This window comes from Elaeis guineensis, chromosome 8 (genome assembly GCF_000442705.2).
Source record: "Elaeis guineensis isolate ETL-2024a chromosome 8, EG11, whole genome shotgun sequence".
NCBI lineage: Eukaryota > Viridiplantae > Streptophyta > Magnoliopsida > Arecales > Arecaceae > Elaeis > Elaeis guineensis.
In genome coordinates this window covers 26,187,305-26,205,723 of record NC_026000.2, presented here as the reverse complement: position 1 = coordinate 26,205,723, position 18,419 = coordinate 26,187,305, and the positions used below count along the sequence as shown (strand labels likewise).

Here is an 18,419-nt window from a genome sequence, read left to right as displayed (position 1 = left end):
ATAAATTTTTTTATCGACGGACTATGACAATGGATTTATACGCCGTCACTAAAAATATTACTGACAAGTGACGACACTAGTGACGGCTTATAGGTATTAGCGATGGCTATAGCAATGAAAATTTAGTCGTAGCTAATACTAACCCTAAAATCTCTCTCATCGATTTTTCACTTTTTATTTTTGCTCATCCCGCCTCGTCTCCCTCTTTCCCCCACCCTTGGTCCCCCTCTTTCTTCTGCCGTTGGAGCTCGCTCCCCTGAAACCCTAATTGCCTCCTCGAGCTTCCGACCGTCGGATCCTGCCTCTTTAAGCCCCTGACTGTCTCCTTGAGCCCTCGATCGCGAGCCGTCGACCGCCTCTCGCCTCCCTGAGCCCTCGACATGAGCCCTTGATCGCCTCCCACCTCTCCAAGCCCCCGGCCCGCCTCCTTCGGTTGCCTCCGATCCCTCTCTATCCCCCGGCACCAGATCTGGCTTCTCCGAGCCCCCAGCTATCTCTCTAAGTCCTGAGCCCCGGGCCCACCTTCTTGAGCCCCCTGTCCGCCTTACCCCGACTAAAGAAAACATGCGATCTGTATCGCATGGCCAGGAAGAAAAATTTGAATAGATTAAAATTAAAATTTTTTCATAATGTTTATAAAATATACCTTGATATGCAGCAGAAAGAAGATCAAGGTTGAAAGAAATCTTGAAACTGGTTGCTTCGTGAGGTCCGGATGTCCAGACCCTCTACTTTGCTCGCATGCCAAGCAACGCAGGAGAGAGGAATGAAGATTTCTTCAGAAAAGAAGAAGAAGAGGGCTTTGAGATCTGATCTCAAAGCAAAGAAGGAGTCCACACGCCACACCACCAAGGGAGAGGGAGGACGCCCAAGAGAAGGTGACGCCCAAGAGAAGGTGACGCCCAAGAGGACACGCCTAGATCAATGCTTGATTGATTTTTTTCTTCTCCATATCCCTCCTTAAATAGACAAGAAGTCCTAGATCAAATCAAATATCTTCATGGATTAGGAATAGGACCTTCCTAGTTTGAATCAAATCCAAAATCCCTAAACCATAAGGATTCCTCAGGGAAATAGGAGAGGCGCCACCTTGCACCTCTCTCCCTTATGCCGCACGTCCAAGGGGAGGGGCTAATTTTCAGCGCCCTCTCCTTTATCTTGATCTGCCAAATTGGTAAGAGAATACCATAGAAACATGGTTAAGTGCATCAAAATCAATTTAGTTCATATTTGGATTCAATTTGAATCCAATTTGAATTTGATTCGAACTAAATTCAAAAAGACTGCTAATCCTAATCTATTTAAGATTTAGATCCAAGTCCAACTTGGATAATTAATCTAATTTAGCCTTAATAAAATTAAGCTCAATTAAATTTAGATCTGATCTAAAGTAAATAGGGCTCGAATCCAATCTCTCATAATTTTTTAAATTATAGATTTGATCAAATTCATCTTCAGAATTAAATCTATACCTTATGTGTAGTGCTAGCTAGATATAGCAGCATTTAATTCCATATAACATATTACATAATTCTTAATTAAGTTAATCTATATGTTCAATCAAGTCTCTTACTTCTAAATTAAACACATAAATATTCGGTCAATTCTTTCCTACGTCGTTTGATTTTGTGCATGACTCCATAGGTTCAAACATTAAGCCAGTAGTATAGGAACTCTTCTTGTACTAATCGAAATGATCATCTAGCAATGATACCCGATATTCAGATAGGTTGAAAAGTTGCAAAGTTGGTCCCCCTCTTTCTCCCATTGTCAGATCCGACTTCTCTAAGCCCTCGACCATCTCCCCGAGCCCCAAGCTCCTAACCTGGCTCATCCCAACCGCCTCTCGAGCCCTCGACCCACCTCCCCGAGCCCCCAGCCCCCCTCCTCCCTTCTTCCCCTACTTCCTCTTTCCTCCCCCCTTCCCCGTCGTGCAGCGCTGTCTCCATGCTACAGCACTCCCTCTGTGCCGCAGCACCATCTCCATAGATTTGATGAGTATTAACAACGATGACAACGACGACGATGGTTCCATAGTGGTCGCTAAATGCCATTGTTTTAATTTTTTTTAATATTTTTAAATTAATATTTATAAGATTAGTTAAATCAGATTTAATATTTAAATTAAATTAATAATATTTAATTTAATTTAATTTAATTAGTTTATAATTAATAATATTTAATTAATTTAAATTAATAATAGTATCAATAATATTATTAATAAATAGTATTTGAATTAAGAAGATGAAGAAGTGAAACAAGAGGAAGAATCAGATGGAGAATCCGAAGGATATTAAACATCTAAAGAGGTTGATGAGTAGTACTCCTCACTTTCGATGAACTTCGGGACCTCTAACTCGTTTTAAATACTTGTTTTGCATTGCCACCTATTTGAAGGGTACCAAACATCTAAATACGTATCTTGTATCATTTTAAATCTTAGGAAATAAGTGATATTAGAGCAGATACTTAGCCCATTTGATGTAACTACTACGAGTTAAAGATCAATGGCAATCTTAATTGGTACATCATTGATTGAAGGTCAATCGACCAATAGACCTTCACTCTTTAATGGTACTAATTATATATATTAGAAAGTATCAATAAAAATTTTCATTCAAGCACAAGATTATGACATGTGGATATCGTATTGAATGATCTTTGTATACTCATATTTATGATTGATGGTATGCCTTCTCCCAAACTTGAAAAGAATTAGAATGATTTAGGTAAAAGATTAGCTCAACTAAATACAAAAGCTATGAATATTTTGTATTATACTTTAGATGCCAATGAGTTTAATAATAAAATTTCTACATATATGTCAGCTAAAGAGATATGGGATAGCTTAGAAGTTATCCATAAGGATACTAATCAAGTAAAAAAATTAAAAATAAATATACTTATACATAAATATGAACTATTTAAAATGGATCCTAATGAAAGTATCACCGATATAATCACTAGATTCACTGCTATTATAAATGATTTGAAATCTTTGCAATGACTATACGAATAGCGAACTTATTCGTAAAATTCTCAAATTATTGTTAAAGAATTGGAAGATCAAGATGATTGCAATTCAAAAAGCTAAAGATCTTAACAAGTTACTTTTGGAAGAGTTTATCGACTCACTCATGATGCATGAGCTGAGCATGAATGAAAATATGGAAGAAGAGGTTAAAAAAAAAAAGAATAGTACTTTAAAATAGATGGCCATTGAAGATATAGAGAGTAACACATCAAAAGAATATGATGATGATGATGAAATGGCTATGATTACTGAAGATTCAGAAGGCTGATGAGAAAGAAGAGATTTGACTTAAAGAAGAAATGTTACACCAGAGAGGAAGGAAGCAAAGAAAAAACAAAGAAAAAGACGAGTGACTGATAATATGTGATGAATGTAAAAGATCCGGACATTTTAGAGCCGATTGCCTCCAACTCAAAAAGAGCTTAAAAAAATTCAGAAAGAAGACTATGATGATCATATGGAGTGATGATGAAAACTCTATCTCTGAGGAAGAAGAAAGAACAAAAGAAGAAAAAGCAAATTTATTTAGTCGGCAATAATAGTGGAATCCTCTTTAGGGCAAAATTTGGGATGCTAGGGTTTCAGAGCAAGAGTTTGGCCGGCAAAGTCTATGGACCATCGGCCATCACCTATTTTTTGTCTGCAAAATTCTTTGTGCACTGCCCGTGGTGTAGAAAATCTGATGTGGAGCGCACCGCTTCATCCTATTGGACCATGTGATTATCGATTTTCAACATGCATTTAATGTCCATTTAATGTCCACAGTCCTATTATTTCGTTTGAAATTTTGAAAGATGAAAATATCCATTCTCTTTCGAAAAAATTATGATATTCTGTACTCTGCATTGATATTGTGATGTCATAATTTTTTCACAAGATGTCATATAAAAAGAAAGATATTTTATCGTTAAAAAATTATTATAATATAGTATAAGATGTCATAATTTTTTTAAAAAATATTTTTATTATTTAAAATTTAAATAAAAATAAAAATAAAAATAAAAATATTAAATATATATTAAAAAATAATGATTATTCTATCTAATAAGACGAAGCCACGCGTTTCACATGAGATTTTTACACCGTGGACGGAGAATTTCTCTTTTTTATCCATCATACGTCCAAATCGGAAAAAAATGCCCAGCTGAGAGAGGAATAAGCCTGGCAATCCTTTCTGCCGATCATCTCATCTTCAATTCCGTAGACAAGAATTCAAAGGAAATCCTCTTGCCAAACAATTTCCCAATAATAGCATTCTCCCATTTCTTGCTCGCAAACTCAATCTCTGCATCAGTAAAAGCAGTAGCTTCAATAAATCGTACCTATAAACGAGCGATTTCTTCCTCAGTAACAAATTGAGTCTCCCATTTATATCTTCTCCTTCCTTGGAGCACATCAGTCCACCTCCCCCTATCTCCATCCAATGGTGCAACCCTTATTCTCTCCTGGGTACTTGCCATAGGACCATCAGGAATCTCCGGTGCCCTGCCCTTCATTGCTCGAGTCTCCATCTTGCTATCTACCTCGATTTCCACCGGAGCATCATGGTTTCCCTCCGTCATAGAAGGATAATTGCCATCACCAAAGCTTCATTGAGGAGCTCTCGTCGCCAAGAACCCCGCCTCTCTCCCCATTTCGCTAGCCCCACAGCTTATTCCTATCAACACTAGTTAGCAAGTGAACATAATGTGCATTTTTGTCACCCTTGACTCTTCCACCCTTAACTCGCTTCGAATTGGGATTATCATGGATGTATGTATCTAATGACATTCCTTTAAAAGTTTGCACTACAATTGCATTTGCCACCATACTCGCATGGATTCTCCTTTACCCTGAATTGTTCCACATTAATGGTGGATTGTGGGGGTGTCGTGCGGGTGTTTGATATGCTGTTGAGAAAAATGGAGACCGAGGAATGCAAAGCAAGCCAGGCCACCATAAAACCTTAATATAAGGAGAATGGGCAAATTTGAGTCACAGCCACCCAATAAGGCCTCTTATATTTCACGGAGTGGAAGCCAGCAATCCTCTTGTGCAATGACAAACCTGCCCTCCATCATCGTAGAGACCACTAGAATTCATTGTGATTGGATAGCACTAAAGAGAGGTGGAGATGGCGGTTTCTCTCCTGCCTTCCACCTCCCTCTCTCCACCATCCCCGCAGTTCGTCCCTTCTCCTTGACCACCCCTTCTCTTTTGTCTCATTCCTCTTGTTGGTCTTCTTGTTCTTCTTCCTCCTTTGGCCATTTTAGAAGCGGACGTCGTCTCAGGACTGCCTCTAGGGGTAGGATTTCTGCTGCCACTCTTGTGGACGGCAGCAGGAGCAAAGGGCTGAAGGAGATTTATGACTGCTGTAGCACCTGGAGGTGGAAGGACTTCGACATCAATTTTCTCGTCAAGGGGAAAGGCCCTCCCCTTCTTCTCGTTCATGGCTTTGGTGCCTCTGTCGCCCACTGGCGAAGGTATGAAGGGGAAAAGATCCCATCTTGTTGAATTGGCTTCTTTGTCTAGATTCACTGCACATCCTTTTTTTTTTTTTGGCAGTATCTTCATTTGCGCTTTACCTCTTCTGTCGGTTCTGATCTACCGAGAGAGATATGACATCGAATCTACTCATTTCTTTTAGATATTCTGTCCACCCATACCTGTACTTAACTGCCCAACTGATTTCATACTACTATGGCTGTAAAGAACCTGTCAAAATAGATTCTTGAGTGGATAAATTTTGAGTTTATGCTCCATTCAGATACTAGTTTTACCCTCCTGATTGATTGGAATTGGGTTGGGTTCTGCACAATTCATCAGAAACACATCAGCTGCCAACAATTGCTAAGGAAGCTCACCAACTAGCTTTTTCTCTGTTGTTCATCATTCCTCTTCCCATGTGAGAAGTCCAGGGTTCAACCCCTGTTGGTGGCAACCTTATGTTCTTAAGCACTGTTAAGAAGCTTTGTTTCTTTTAATGCTATCTGCTAATAGGGCAGTTTCAATTTCTTTGTTTAGATCTTCTCATGGACGTTACTGTTTGGTTCGTCCTTCGATTTTTGTTGACCCATCCGGGTGATACACTCATTTATTCTTCTCCTTGGGATCCTTTTCTGTTTCTTTTGAGAACTAGGATGAGTGGAAACCGGGCCAACATTGGGTGAGGATGAGATCTGATCTCAGGACATAGGTTTTAATTCTCAGAGACTCGCAACTGAGGCAGTCGACATCCTCTTTGATATCCTCGGGCTGTCTGCCTATGTTCTGAAATGTTGGAGAATCTCAATCTCTTGTACTAATGTTTAATATTCTACAACTTTATGTCTGAACTTATGAAAAATATTAGCATCATAGTTTGCCCCCTTTCGAAAAATATTATATTAAAGAAATATCTTTGGGCTTTCTGTGCTTCAGGAATATTGGAGTCTTATCAGAGTTATACACTGTATATGCCATCGACCTCCTTGGATTTGGTGCATCAGAGAAGCCGGCAGGATTTTCTTACAAAATGGAAATATGGGCTCAGGTGCATTTTCTGCTTCTAACTGCCTACTTTGTTAAGTATTCTTCTTTGTTCTTTACTCATTACAAGAAAAATATGATTTCACTGAACAGCTGCTATTAGATTTCTTACATGAAGTCATCAAGAAGCCCACTGTGTTGATTGGGAACTCGGTTGGAAGCCTTGCATGTGTTATCGCTGCTTCAGGTTAACCATGATTCTATACTTCTACTAACTTCTGATGCGCTTCCTGGCTTATGAACATTTGAGAAAGTTATCTCAAATCCTTTAGATATCTGTCATATGATAGACTTTCTAATTTCTTTGCTCATGAGATGAGAAAGTTACTTCTCTCTCTAATGATTATGGTAACAAACCAGAGTCTACTGGAGACCTAGTCCGGGGTCTTGTGCTACTAAATTGTGCGGGTGGCATGAACAATAAGGCAATAGTTGACGATTGGAGGATCAAATTGCTGCTGCCTTTGCTTTGGCTATTTGACTTCTTATTAAGGCAGAGAGTGATAGCATCAGCACTTTTTGGGCGTGTCAAACAGAGGTACACTTGGCTGGTGTTCTTTTTCATGTTTATGTGATGAAATGCAACTCCACTAGTAGTCTAATAAATGATAATTATTTGTTGAAACAGGGAGAACCTGAAGAACATCTTACTCTCTGTTTATGGAAACAAAGAATCTGTTGATGAGGATCTAATTGAGGTAGCATGAAATCTCTGTTGCCATACACTTTTTTGCCTTCTATTGTTTTTCAGCCAATTGATAAATGGCTTTTTTTGCATACTGTCTGGTTTATTTGTGAGCTTCCTTATGCTACTTTTTTGTCCTTCAGTAGTGTTTCTTGCCACTGACTACTTATCATTTGGTTTTTGCCCGGGTATGTGCAGATTATTAGGAGACCAGCTGATGACGTAGGAGCTCTTGATGCTTTTATTTCTGTTGTTACAGGCCCTCCAGGGCCAAGTCCTATATCCTTGATGCCAAAAATTTCTCTTCCTGTTTTGGTATTGTGGGGTGATCGAGACCCATTTACTCCTATAGATGGACCTGTGGGGAAGTACTTCTCTTCACTCCCTCCTCGATTTTCAAATGTGAAACTCTACATGCTAGAGGGAGTTGGCCACTGTCCCCATGATGATAGACCAGATCTAGTCCACGAAAAGCTGCTTCCTTGGTTGGCTTGTCTTCCAGATATAAGGGAGGTTTCAGTTTCCTAGTAGAACAACATGCATTTCTAACTCCTCTGTTGGTTCCATATCCTCGCCCAGAATATGGTATTGCTGTCTTGGTTGCGGTTGTTTGTATGGCAGGGATAATTTCGATGTGTCCATCTGCTCCAGGGCAATAGATGAACAAACATACCTCGATTCAAATGGACTTTTTTTTTTTTTTTTTTGTCATTTTGATGTTCAAATGATTTCATGAGCTAAAGTAAAAGATGATGAGTTATACAAGCTACTGAGTTGAATGTAAACTTCAGAGATTATGCACCAGAAATTGCCCAGTGAAGCTGTATGATTCCATTTATTTTGATTTTTGTATGCTAATAAAAGACAAGTTGTATAATAAATGCACTTTTTTTTTTATCAGAAACTCACTCTGAGAGAATATAAGTTATGTTTTTATGCTTTTGACATATTTATCATTTGTGATAGGGCATTTATAAAAATATCTTCTTAAAAGCATGAGTCTGGTGGAAGTGAACAATTGCACCTCAGTTGCTGGTTCATTAGAAGCTCTTCATTGTATTTGCATTTTTTAAGCAGAACTTTTTGAAGTAAAACTCCTATTAGGCTCCTAAAGATTCATGTTGAACAAAATTCGTCTAGAATTTTTTTTTTTTTTTTTTTGAGTGCAGAAGTTTTAATTTTGGTCTCTCTAAATCAATGTGGAACGAAATGACCATTTCAAACAACACAAGTGCGGTACCGTGCGGTCAATTTAACTAATTATAGATTATCAACAGCAACACATGATGCTCTGCGGGTGAGAAAATACAGAATAAGCTATGTAATAATTCGCAAAGAAGATATTTAAATTAATTGCTTAAGATCACAGAGGCGGTCTTTTGACGGAATTACATGCTCATCTTACTGCAGGGTACTGCTCAAGAAATTTGTTGAACTGACAATGGAATCTGTGAGCTCAGAGTAGCGTATAATAAGTGAGGTAGTGGAAATCTGGTATGAAACTAGATGAATACGCAACAAAAGTCAAGCAGGAAGGAACGGCCATTCGCACAACAACGAAGCCTAAAGGCTACAGCAATCGCCACCTTCTTCAAAGAGAAAGCACATGTAAGTAATAATTATTTCATTTATTTATTAAAATAAGTGGTTAAGAGTTGCTTGTCCTCGATATCTTTTACGTGATCACAGTCTCATCTCTTTCTATATGTGAAATGATATTCTGGCTGCACAACATATGGAATTAACTATTTGAGATTGGCTATTTGTGCCATATATCTAACGGAAAAACCTCGGAAGCAATATCGATTTCTTTTCCTTTTATTTTTTTTTTTTTTTCAGTAACAAAGTCAGAAACAGCTTCACTGTAAACATTGCAAACCTAGGCTTGATCCAGTTGCCATCCTACTTAACCGGATCTTATTTTCTTATAGCACCAGAATGAAATAACAATACTACGACAGTGCCAAAACAGCAACAAATTCAAATTCACAAATCCATCCTAGATATAACATCCAACAAAGATAGAACACCCGCGAGGTTGAAGCAGGTGGTTGTCATTGTTGCTGCCACTCAAAACAATCACCATTACCTGCACATTTGCCCGATTGCATCTGGCAATCAAGTCATGGGTTTCTCCAAAAGAGCAGAGAGGTACCACTCATTCCTCTGAATCCCCCTATCCAGCTTTCGGCCAGCATTCCACCTGAGCTTATTGAACCCGATCCGGTCGAACATGGGAACATACGTGGCATTGAGCTGCGTCCGGAGGCAGAAGAAGTGGTCGAGCCAGAAGAGCCCTCCAGGCCTGAGCACCCGGTAGATGTCGTAGAGCGCAAACTCCAGCACGATATCCGGGATCCAGTTGCTGAGGACGTGCATGGAGTGGACAATATCGAGCGTGTTGTCGAAGAAGGGGAGGCGGTGGGCGATGCTGATGTGCACCGGGAGGAGCCCCCTCGAGGCGATGAAGTTGTTGAAGGGCCCATCGAAGTTCAGGGTGCTCGTCACGACGGTCACGTTGCGCTCCCTCATCCTCGCCGCGAACGTCCCGCTGCCCCCACCGATGTCCAGGCCGATCCGGATCGTGCCCCGCGACTTGGTTCCCAGGATCTCGTCGATCGCGTAGTCGAGCTCGCCGTATCTTCGGAGCCACCGCCCCTTCTCTCGCCCCTCCAGGTCGAAGCAGTCCTTGCAGTCGAAGTTCCCCTTCTCCTGCCTCCGATGGACCAAGCAAGTGTAGTTCTTGCAGGTGTATGGGTCCCACACGACGCTGGTGTCGGCGGGATCGTCCAGAGGCTGGCGGGGAAGGGTGTGGGCTCCACGTAGCCCACGGGGGACTTGGGGTGGCAACGGCGACGTGGCAGGGGTTCGCACCCTTTGAGCAACAATCGCTGGGCGAGGTTGTCGTCGGAGGGGCACTCGCTGCCGACATCGTAGGTCATGTACCGGACGAGATCCTCCTGGAAGCGGCGGCACGCGGTGCCGAGACTTGGGTAGAGCTCGTCGGAGCGGATGTTGGCGGAGTGCCGAGTGGGAGCTTGTGAGGCCCCGCGGCGAGCTTGAGCTCCCCGGTGAGCTCGTTTAGCCATCCGTCCAAGTCCTCCCGCGGGGCGTCGTTGCGGTTGGCTCGGCCGAGCTCGGCGAGGAGGGTCTCCAAGAGAGCATTAGAGATGGCGAGCCACCTGGAGAGCTCGCTAGCCTGGGTTTGGCTGATGGACAGTTTGGACTGGGTGGAGTTGAGCTCTCGGAGGAGTGCTTCCGAGTACCAGAGATGGATTCGTGGCGTGTGTGTTGACCAGTCGATGCTGAGGGAGGAGCCTGAGAAAAGTAGATGGAGAGCAAGCTGGCAGAAACCAATAGTAGCAGGATCCTAAGCTTCGATTTCCTCGAGCTTTGTAGTTGGATTGGTTTGCGAGGGTAATCATCCATGCTACCCATCTCTCCTCTCTCCAAGTCTTTTGTTGTTGTAATGGAAGAAGGTGAGGTTGAAGCACAAGAGTTGTTTGAGGGATTTATAGTGGACTCCTCTAGTGTGAGGAAGAGGAAAAGAAAGTTCTTTTTAGATGGGAGAAGAAAGCCTCTTTTTTTATGGCCTGTGTTTCGATGGAGTTTTGGGAGAAGAGACGGAGATGAGGTTGGGATGGAGAATGGAAGGGAGAAATATGGAGCATTTGGATCTCTTTGATTTCCCTCTGGAATATTTTAAAAGTCGGGTCGCGAAACGCGAGAGAGGCTCCTGTATAAACGGCTAGTTTCTTTCTTTTCTCGGACTCCCTCGTCCACTGAAATCCGGCGGATGGGCCGCTCCAGAGATGGGCCGGTGTCCATCTTCTGATCAGCGTTGGAGCGACCGACCCCATATTTAGCCTGAAAAATTAGTCCCAAAACCTGTACATCTGAGTCACTGAACTGGAGATTAGCTGTTAGTGGTGGGCTGACCGACTGAACAAAGAAAATGGTGAGTTGACAAGTTGATAGACCAGATCATAGATGTATTAAAGATATATACCTTACTTCATAGTTTTTTTTTTTTTTTTCATTTCATATATTCAATCATTAGCTAGAAAATGTATTGAGGATTCTTGTAGTGCTGGCATGGCTAGAATTCGTTTTTCTTCATGGGTTTCAATCTCGTGCTTTTATTTATTTTTTATGAAGCCATAAGTTAAATCCAAGCTATCCTTTTTTTTTGTTATTTTAGTACTCTCTCTTCTTTCCTGCATCCTAGCCATCGTTGGAGACGCTCTTCCACTGTCTACCCTCCGGTCTGCGATGAGCTGCCACCACCTTCCCTTCCCCTTCAGGTTAGGTTGCTTCAAGGATTATAATAATTGTACGGCACTTGCTGGGTTGGCTATTTTTATTATTTTATAAAAAAATCAGAAGGCATTGTTAATGAATGAGGATATTTAAGATATTTTGTTCTTAATAGGTTACCAGCAAGTTATCAAGTTACTCATTTTTTTTTTAAAAAAAATATTATTTTTTGGCTATACTCCACCGATCCCATCCTAGTAGTGGATGTGGGCGACTGTCATTGCCCACCGTCTACGTGTGATATCCTGAATCTCAAAGCAATTCAAGGCAACAAAAAAAAAAAAAAAAAATTGAAGACTCTTGAAGGAAATCTTCTTCTCCATGGAATTCATCATGGATTAAGACTCCTTGGGCTACCAAAACCCTAAGAGATTTTCTATATGTACCCTCTCCCCCTTATATAAGGCTCTCCGTCGACAAACATCGATCTTCATCTCCCTCTTTTCTCCTAGTGAAGTTGCAGCAGCCCGTACTTATGCTCATCGAAAATCGAGGTCAGAAATGCCATCGGAGCCAAGATAAGGCTCCGATCTTTCCTCTCTCTATTTCTCTTCTTCTCATGGTGTTTGATGCCGTCGCCGGCCACTGATTTTGCTAGAGATCAATCTCAAAAGAAATCTCTATTTTTTTGATTTTTTTTCCTTAATTTTCTCCACCATTGGACCCTTGCCGCCGGCCACCCACTGCTGCCCACCATCGCTGCTGATGCTGGACCTCCAACCATGTCGCCGCACCCCGTCGGAGCACCAGCCCCTCAACAATGTCCCTCCTCTGTTCAGTCAAAAAAAGGAAGAAGAAAAGAAGAAGAGAAGAGAAGAAAAGAAAAGAAAAAGAGAGAGATCTATTTTCTCTCTCCCCCTTCTCTCTCTATCTCCCTCTACTCTCTCTCTATTTGGTCTATGGATTCTCACATAACTAAGATGATGTTCCCAAAAGAAGCCTAAAATTGCTTCAATATTCGTGCAAGATGTTGGACCCCATCTGGTCATGTCGAATATCTTTAAAAATTATTATTGATGAATCTTATTTGGTCGATATTGATCTTGATTCAATCTATACTTTATGATTCTTTGAATGAGTCACTTAGATTTAACCCTCGACTAGGAGACCTTGAGTTATCCGACATCCGGATGACCTATCGAACTGACCATCCAACCTACAGTTTTTTTTTTTATGATTGAATTTATCAAATAAAAATTAATTATCTTTTAATATGTTAAATAATTCAGTAAATTTATCTATCAAAGTTTGAAGGGCTAGAAAAAAATAGATAAATAATTTTGACACTTCTTACTTACTTTTAAAATTATCGATTATTTTTTTATGAAAAAAATTATTTTATATTTTTATAAAATAAGAATCGAGCATATGCATTATAAAATTTATGATTTATAGTGAAATAGTAATTTATGAAAGATTTTTTTATAAAATATGAACTCCATATTTATAAAATATATATTTTGTTATGAAAAGAATGATTTCATGATTATTTTACTATTAAAAATTATTTATAGACTATGAACTTTATAAAATTATCTAGTATCTTATTTATGCATAATTTAAAAAAAATGATTCAATGAAATATGATTTAAGAATGCTTATTTTAAGAAGTATAATAAAAGGCTCTCAGATATCTATGTACGATCCTGCAATGGGTAATAGTAATTAGCATATGATCCTACCAGTATATAATAGTAATTAGCATATGACCTGTCAGTAGGTAATAGTAATTGGCATATGATCCTACCAACAGATAATAGTAGTTGGTATACAATTCTGCCAACAAATAATAGTAATTCGTATACGATCCTACTAATGGGTAATAGTAATTGATACATGATTATGATCTTATCACGGATATAATAGTGACTTAGCATTTAGTTTGAAAGAACTATTAAGAATCATAATATGACAAATGACAGATGATTTATGACTTTATACACGAAGTTAACATGATTTATGAATTTATACTATGCATTGAAAACTATATTTATGAAAATTACATGATTTATGCATGTGCAAGAGGATTATTGATTTATGATATACTATTATTATAAAAATTTTATGTTTCAAATAAAATCTCTTCTCTAAATGATTTATTCATATATGTATAAACTTATGTTTAATTTGAATAAAATAGTATAAGATGTACTTATTGAGCTGGTGTAGTACATATCTTTTTATTTTTCTGTCCAGATAAATAAGATTAGGAATAAAAGATGATCCAGACTTGAGGGTCTATACTAGTGAGCTTGGAGATTTTGTAGCTGAATCATAATTTATGGGATAATTATGGACTTATAGTAAATTATTTATGAATTTTGAGGTATGGCTTAGTATTTGATTTTGGATTTAGTCGCTCTGAACCAATTTTGGTTTATTTGCTTGATGATAAATAGAATTGATCTTTTATTATATATTGTTTGTGATGGATTTTAGCTGATTATGATTGATAGGTTTCGTATTATCAAGGACGGTACCTCTTAGTAGCATGGCCGTGTTATGTTCTAAATTTGAGACGTGATATTTTATGGTATCAGAGTAATAGATTTGCTTATTGATAGAACTTAAAGTCTAGCAATGGATAATTAAGTCTTATTTAGTTAGATCATGTTTAATTGAATAAGAGTAGATAAGTTTTCTTAGAGTTTCTGTTGCTCATCTATGGAAGCTAATTAATGCTAGCATTTTCGATAGGTGACGATAAGCAACAGAAGGGATGAAGCCTTAGCGAACTGTGCTACTAGGAGGAGAGGAGCAAGGAGTACTATAAGAAAAAATGTTAGTCAATCGATTGAGCAGGCCCCTAATGCATCGGCCACTCGGATAGATATTGCTGAAGTATACCAGGTGGTAGCCAACCTTCTTCAACAACAGCAGACACAAGCTGCTTCCCAACCTACAACATCTTTAGAGTCATATTATGAGAGGTTTAGAAAGCTCAACCCACCATTATTTAAGGGTGGACCTGATCCTCTAGTCGTGGAGATCTGTATTCAAAAATGAAAAAGATGTTTGATGTTCTACAGTATCTGAGGATATAAAGGTTAGGCTAGCCATTCCATGCCAAAAGAAAATATCGAGTTTTGGTGGACTACAATAAAAGCTGCATATAAGAATGCTAATAACTAGTTAATATTAGAGGAGTTCAAGGAGATGTTTTATGATCAATATTTTCCTAAGTCAGTAAGATTTGTAAAGAGAATGAGTTTTAGCTTTGAGGTAAAAAGATGACATGAAAGTACTGGAGTACGCAAACAAATTCAATGAGTTAGACCATTTTTACCCCTAGCTCATGGAGTCTGAAAGAAGTAAAGTAAATAGATTTGAGCATGGTCTAAGATATAAAATTCGATTCCGCTTGTCCACTCATCTTTTTAGCAGCTACAAGGATGTACTGGAACGAGCTTTAAAAATTAAATCAGATAATAAAAGATCAGAACAAGAAAGGAGAATAGGAAGAGGTCTAGACCAATAGAAACTAGAAGTAAACAACATGACAACTTAGATAACAACTTTAATAAGAAGAAAGAAGTAGAGATTTTTGAGTATTGTGATAGAAATCGTAGTGGGCTTGCTATAAGAAATTTGGAATGTGCTTTGAGTCAACAAGAAGGGAGATTTGGCACGAAATTGTTTTAATAAAAAGAATGGTTCTAAGTCCGCCAAACTCACTGATCAGAATCAAAAAAAAAATGCATGAGTATTTGCTTTAATTGAGTAGGATGTCAATGCAAATGGTCAAGTTGTTACAAGTACCATTCTTGTCAACCTATAGATTCTCATATGCTATTTGATTATGAATTTTTTTTCATTTCTCAGTATCTTTCAAGTTTAACTATATATTTATAGAATTGAATAAGTCATTATATATTATCTCTTCACTTAAGAAAAGTTATTCTCACTGATGCTTTGTTTAAGAATTTTATCATTTTAGATGAGAAAGATGGGATTGATGGAAATTGATCTAAGAATATAGTAAAGATGATATGAAGATTAAGTATGCTTTATTGTTAAAGAGTGAAGATATACAAGTTTCGAGGATGAAATTTTTTTTAAGGAAGGTAGAATGTGATATCCCGAATCTCAAAGCAATCCAAGGCAGCAAAAAAAAAATGAAGACTCCTGAAGGGAGTTTTCTTCTCCATCGAATCCACTATGGATTAGGACTCCTAGGGCTACCAAAATTCTAGGAGATTCTCTATATGTACCCCTCTTCCCCCTAAGGCTCTCCACTGGCAAACATTGAGCTTCTTCTCCCTCTTTTCTCCAGGTGAAGCTACGACAGCCCATACTTGTGCCTGTCAAAAATTAGTTTCGGAGATGCCATCAGAGCTAAGGTAAGGCTCCGATCTTTCCTCCTCTCTCTATTTCCCTTCTTCTCATGATGTTTAATGCCGTCACCGACCACTGATTTTGCCAGAGATCGACCTCAAAGAGAAACCTCTTTTTTCTAATTTTTTCTTAATTTTCCCCACCAATCGACCCTTGCTGCTGGCCACCCACTGTTGTCCCCATTGGCCGCCATTGTCAGACCTTCGATTATGCCACTACACCCTGTCGGAGCACCAGCCCCCCACCCATGTCCCTCCTTTGTTCGGTCAGAAAAAGGAAGAAGAAAAGAGAAGAAGAAGAAAGAAGAGAAGAAAAGAAAAGAAAAGCAAAAAAAATAGAGAGAGAAATCTCTCTCTTCTCTCTCTCCTCTCTCTCCCCTTTTCTCTCTATCTCCCTCTACTCTCTCTCTATTTGATCTATGGATCCTCACATGAGCCTAAGATGATGTTCCCGATAGAAGCTCGAAATCGCTTCGAATCCATGCAAAATGTCAGACCCCACCCGATCATGTCGAATATCTTTGAAAATCATTATTGATGAATCCTATTGATCAATATTGATCTTGATTCAATTTGTATTTTATGATTCTTTGAACGAGCCACTTAGATTTGATCCTCGACTAGGAGATCCTGAGTTATCCCAGCATCTGGATGACCTATCGAGCCAATCGCCCAACCTATAGTTTTTTTTCTCATGATTGAATTTATTAAATAAAAATTAATTATGCTTTTAATATATTAAATAGGTACAGTAAATTCATCTATCAAAATTTGAAAGGCTAGAAAAAAAATAAATAATCTTGACACTTCTTACTTAGTTTTGAAATTATCGATTATTTTATTATAAAAAAAATATTTTATATTTTTATAAAATAAGAATTGAGTATATGCAATATGAAATTCATGATTTATGAAAGATTTTTTATGAAATATGAACTCTAATGAAAAGAATAATTTTACGATTGTTTTACTGTTAAAAATTATTTATGGATTATGAACTTTATGAAATTATTTAATATCTTATTTGTGCATGATTTAAGAAAATATGATTCGATGAAATATGATTTAAGAATGTTATTTTAAGAAATATGATAAAAGCTCTTAGATAGCTATATACGATCCTACCAATGATAATAGTAATTGACATATGATCCCACCAGTGGATAATAGTAATTGGCATATAATCCTACCAGTAGATAATAGTAATTGACATATGACCCTACCAACGGATAATAGTAGTTGGTGTATAACCATCCAATAGATAATGGTAGTTGGTATACGATCCTGCCAATAGATAATAGTAGTTGGTATATGATTATAGCTCTATCATGGGTATAATAGTGATCTTAGCATTTAGTCTGATAGAACTATTAAGAATCATGATATGACAAAATGACAGATGATTTATGATTTTATACATAAAGTTAACATAATTTATAAATTAATGTTATGCATTAAAAACTATGTTCATAAAATTACATGATTTATACATATGCAAGAGAATTATTGATTTATGATATACTGTTATTATAAAAATTTTATGTTTCAAGTAAAAACATCTTCTCTAAATGATTTATTGATGCATGGATAAACTTATGCTTGATCTAATAAGATAGTATAAGGTTTAATTACTAAGCTCGTATAGCTCATATCTTTTTCTTTTTTTTTTCTATCCAAACAAATAAGGTTAGGAGCAAAGGATGATCCAGACTTGAGGGTCTATGTTAGTGAGCTTAGAGATTTTGTAGCTGAATCATAATTTATGGGATAATTATGGACTTATAGTAAATTATTTATGAAGTTTGAGATATTGATTGGTATATGATTTTGGATTTAATCACTTTGAATCAATTTTAGTCTATCTGCTTGATGAATAATAGAATTGGATCTTTTATTATATATTGTTTATGATGGATTTTAGCTGATTATGATTGATAGACTTCATGTTATCGAAGATGGTATCCCTTGGTAGCATGACCGTATTATGTCTTGGATTTGGAATATGGTACTGTCTCCGAAACAAGAAGGCGAGTGAGAAGGAAGAGGCTTAGGCATAGGAGAGGGAGGGGAGGAGGGAGTGGAGTGGGAGATGACGAACTCCTTGCACGAGAGACATTAGATAGGGATGGCAATTATAGTCAACCCATTGGCTATCCAATTTGATTCAATCCAAATGGGATAGATTTTATCCAATCAGATTAAAAAATTGGGATGTGTACGGGTTTTAGATAAAATATCTGAAGTGAATTTGAATTGGATATGTATAATGATATGTCCCATCCTGAATTCAATCTGGTATAACTTTAATCTAAATCTTTCTTTTCAAAGTTATAATTATTTATAATATTTGCATTATGAGTTTTTATCCGACCTGATCCAACCCAACCTATTTTATCTCTCCAATCTGACCTGATCTGCACCAGTACTTAACTTGATCCGACCTCCCCCCAAGGTAGGTACAGGAAGGGTATGGGTGTGGGGTTTTTAATTGGTAGGTAGATGCAGATATTGATCAATCCAATCCATCCTCAACCTATTGCCA

At 38.1% G+C, this 18,419-nt stretch overlaps 1 protein-coding gene and 1 pseudogene across 1 annotated transcript; one reads left to right on the top strand and one right to left on the bottom strand.

Annotated features, from left to right (window-relative positions):
* Positions 1-5,132: 5,132 nt before the first annotated feature.
* LOC105034192 (uncharacterized) lies at positions 5,133-8,130 on the top strand. The gene is given in 7 exon segments (XM_010909245.4): positions 5,133-5,187; positions 5,190-5,496; positions 6,434-6,545; positions 6,635-6,728; positions 6,902-7,079; positions 7,170-7,239; positions 7,425-8,130. Coding segments are annotated over 7 exon segments (1,131 nt in total). The 5' UTR covers positions 5,133-5,147; the 3' UTR covers positions 7,755-8,130.
* Positions 8,131-9,344: 1,214 nt separating this feature from the next.
* On the bottom strand, positions 9,345-10,687 carry LOC105034191 (probable methyltransferase At1g29790; annotated as a pseudogene).
* Between the last annotated feature and the right edge of the window lie 7,732 nt (positions 10,688-18,419).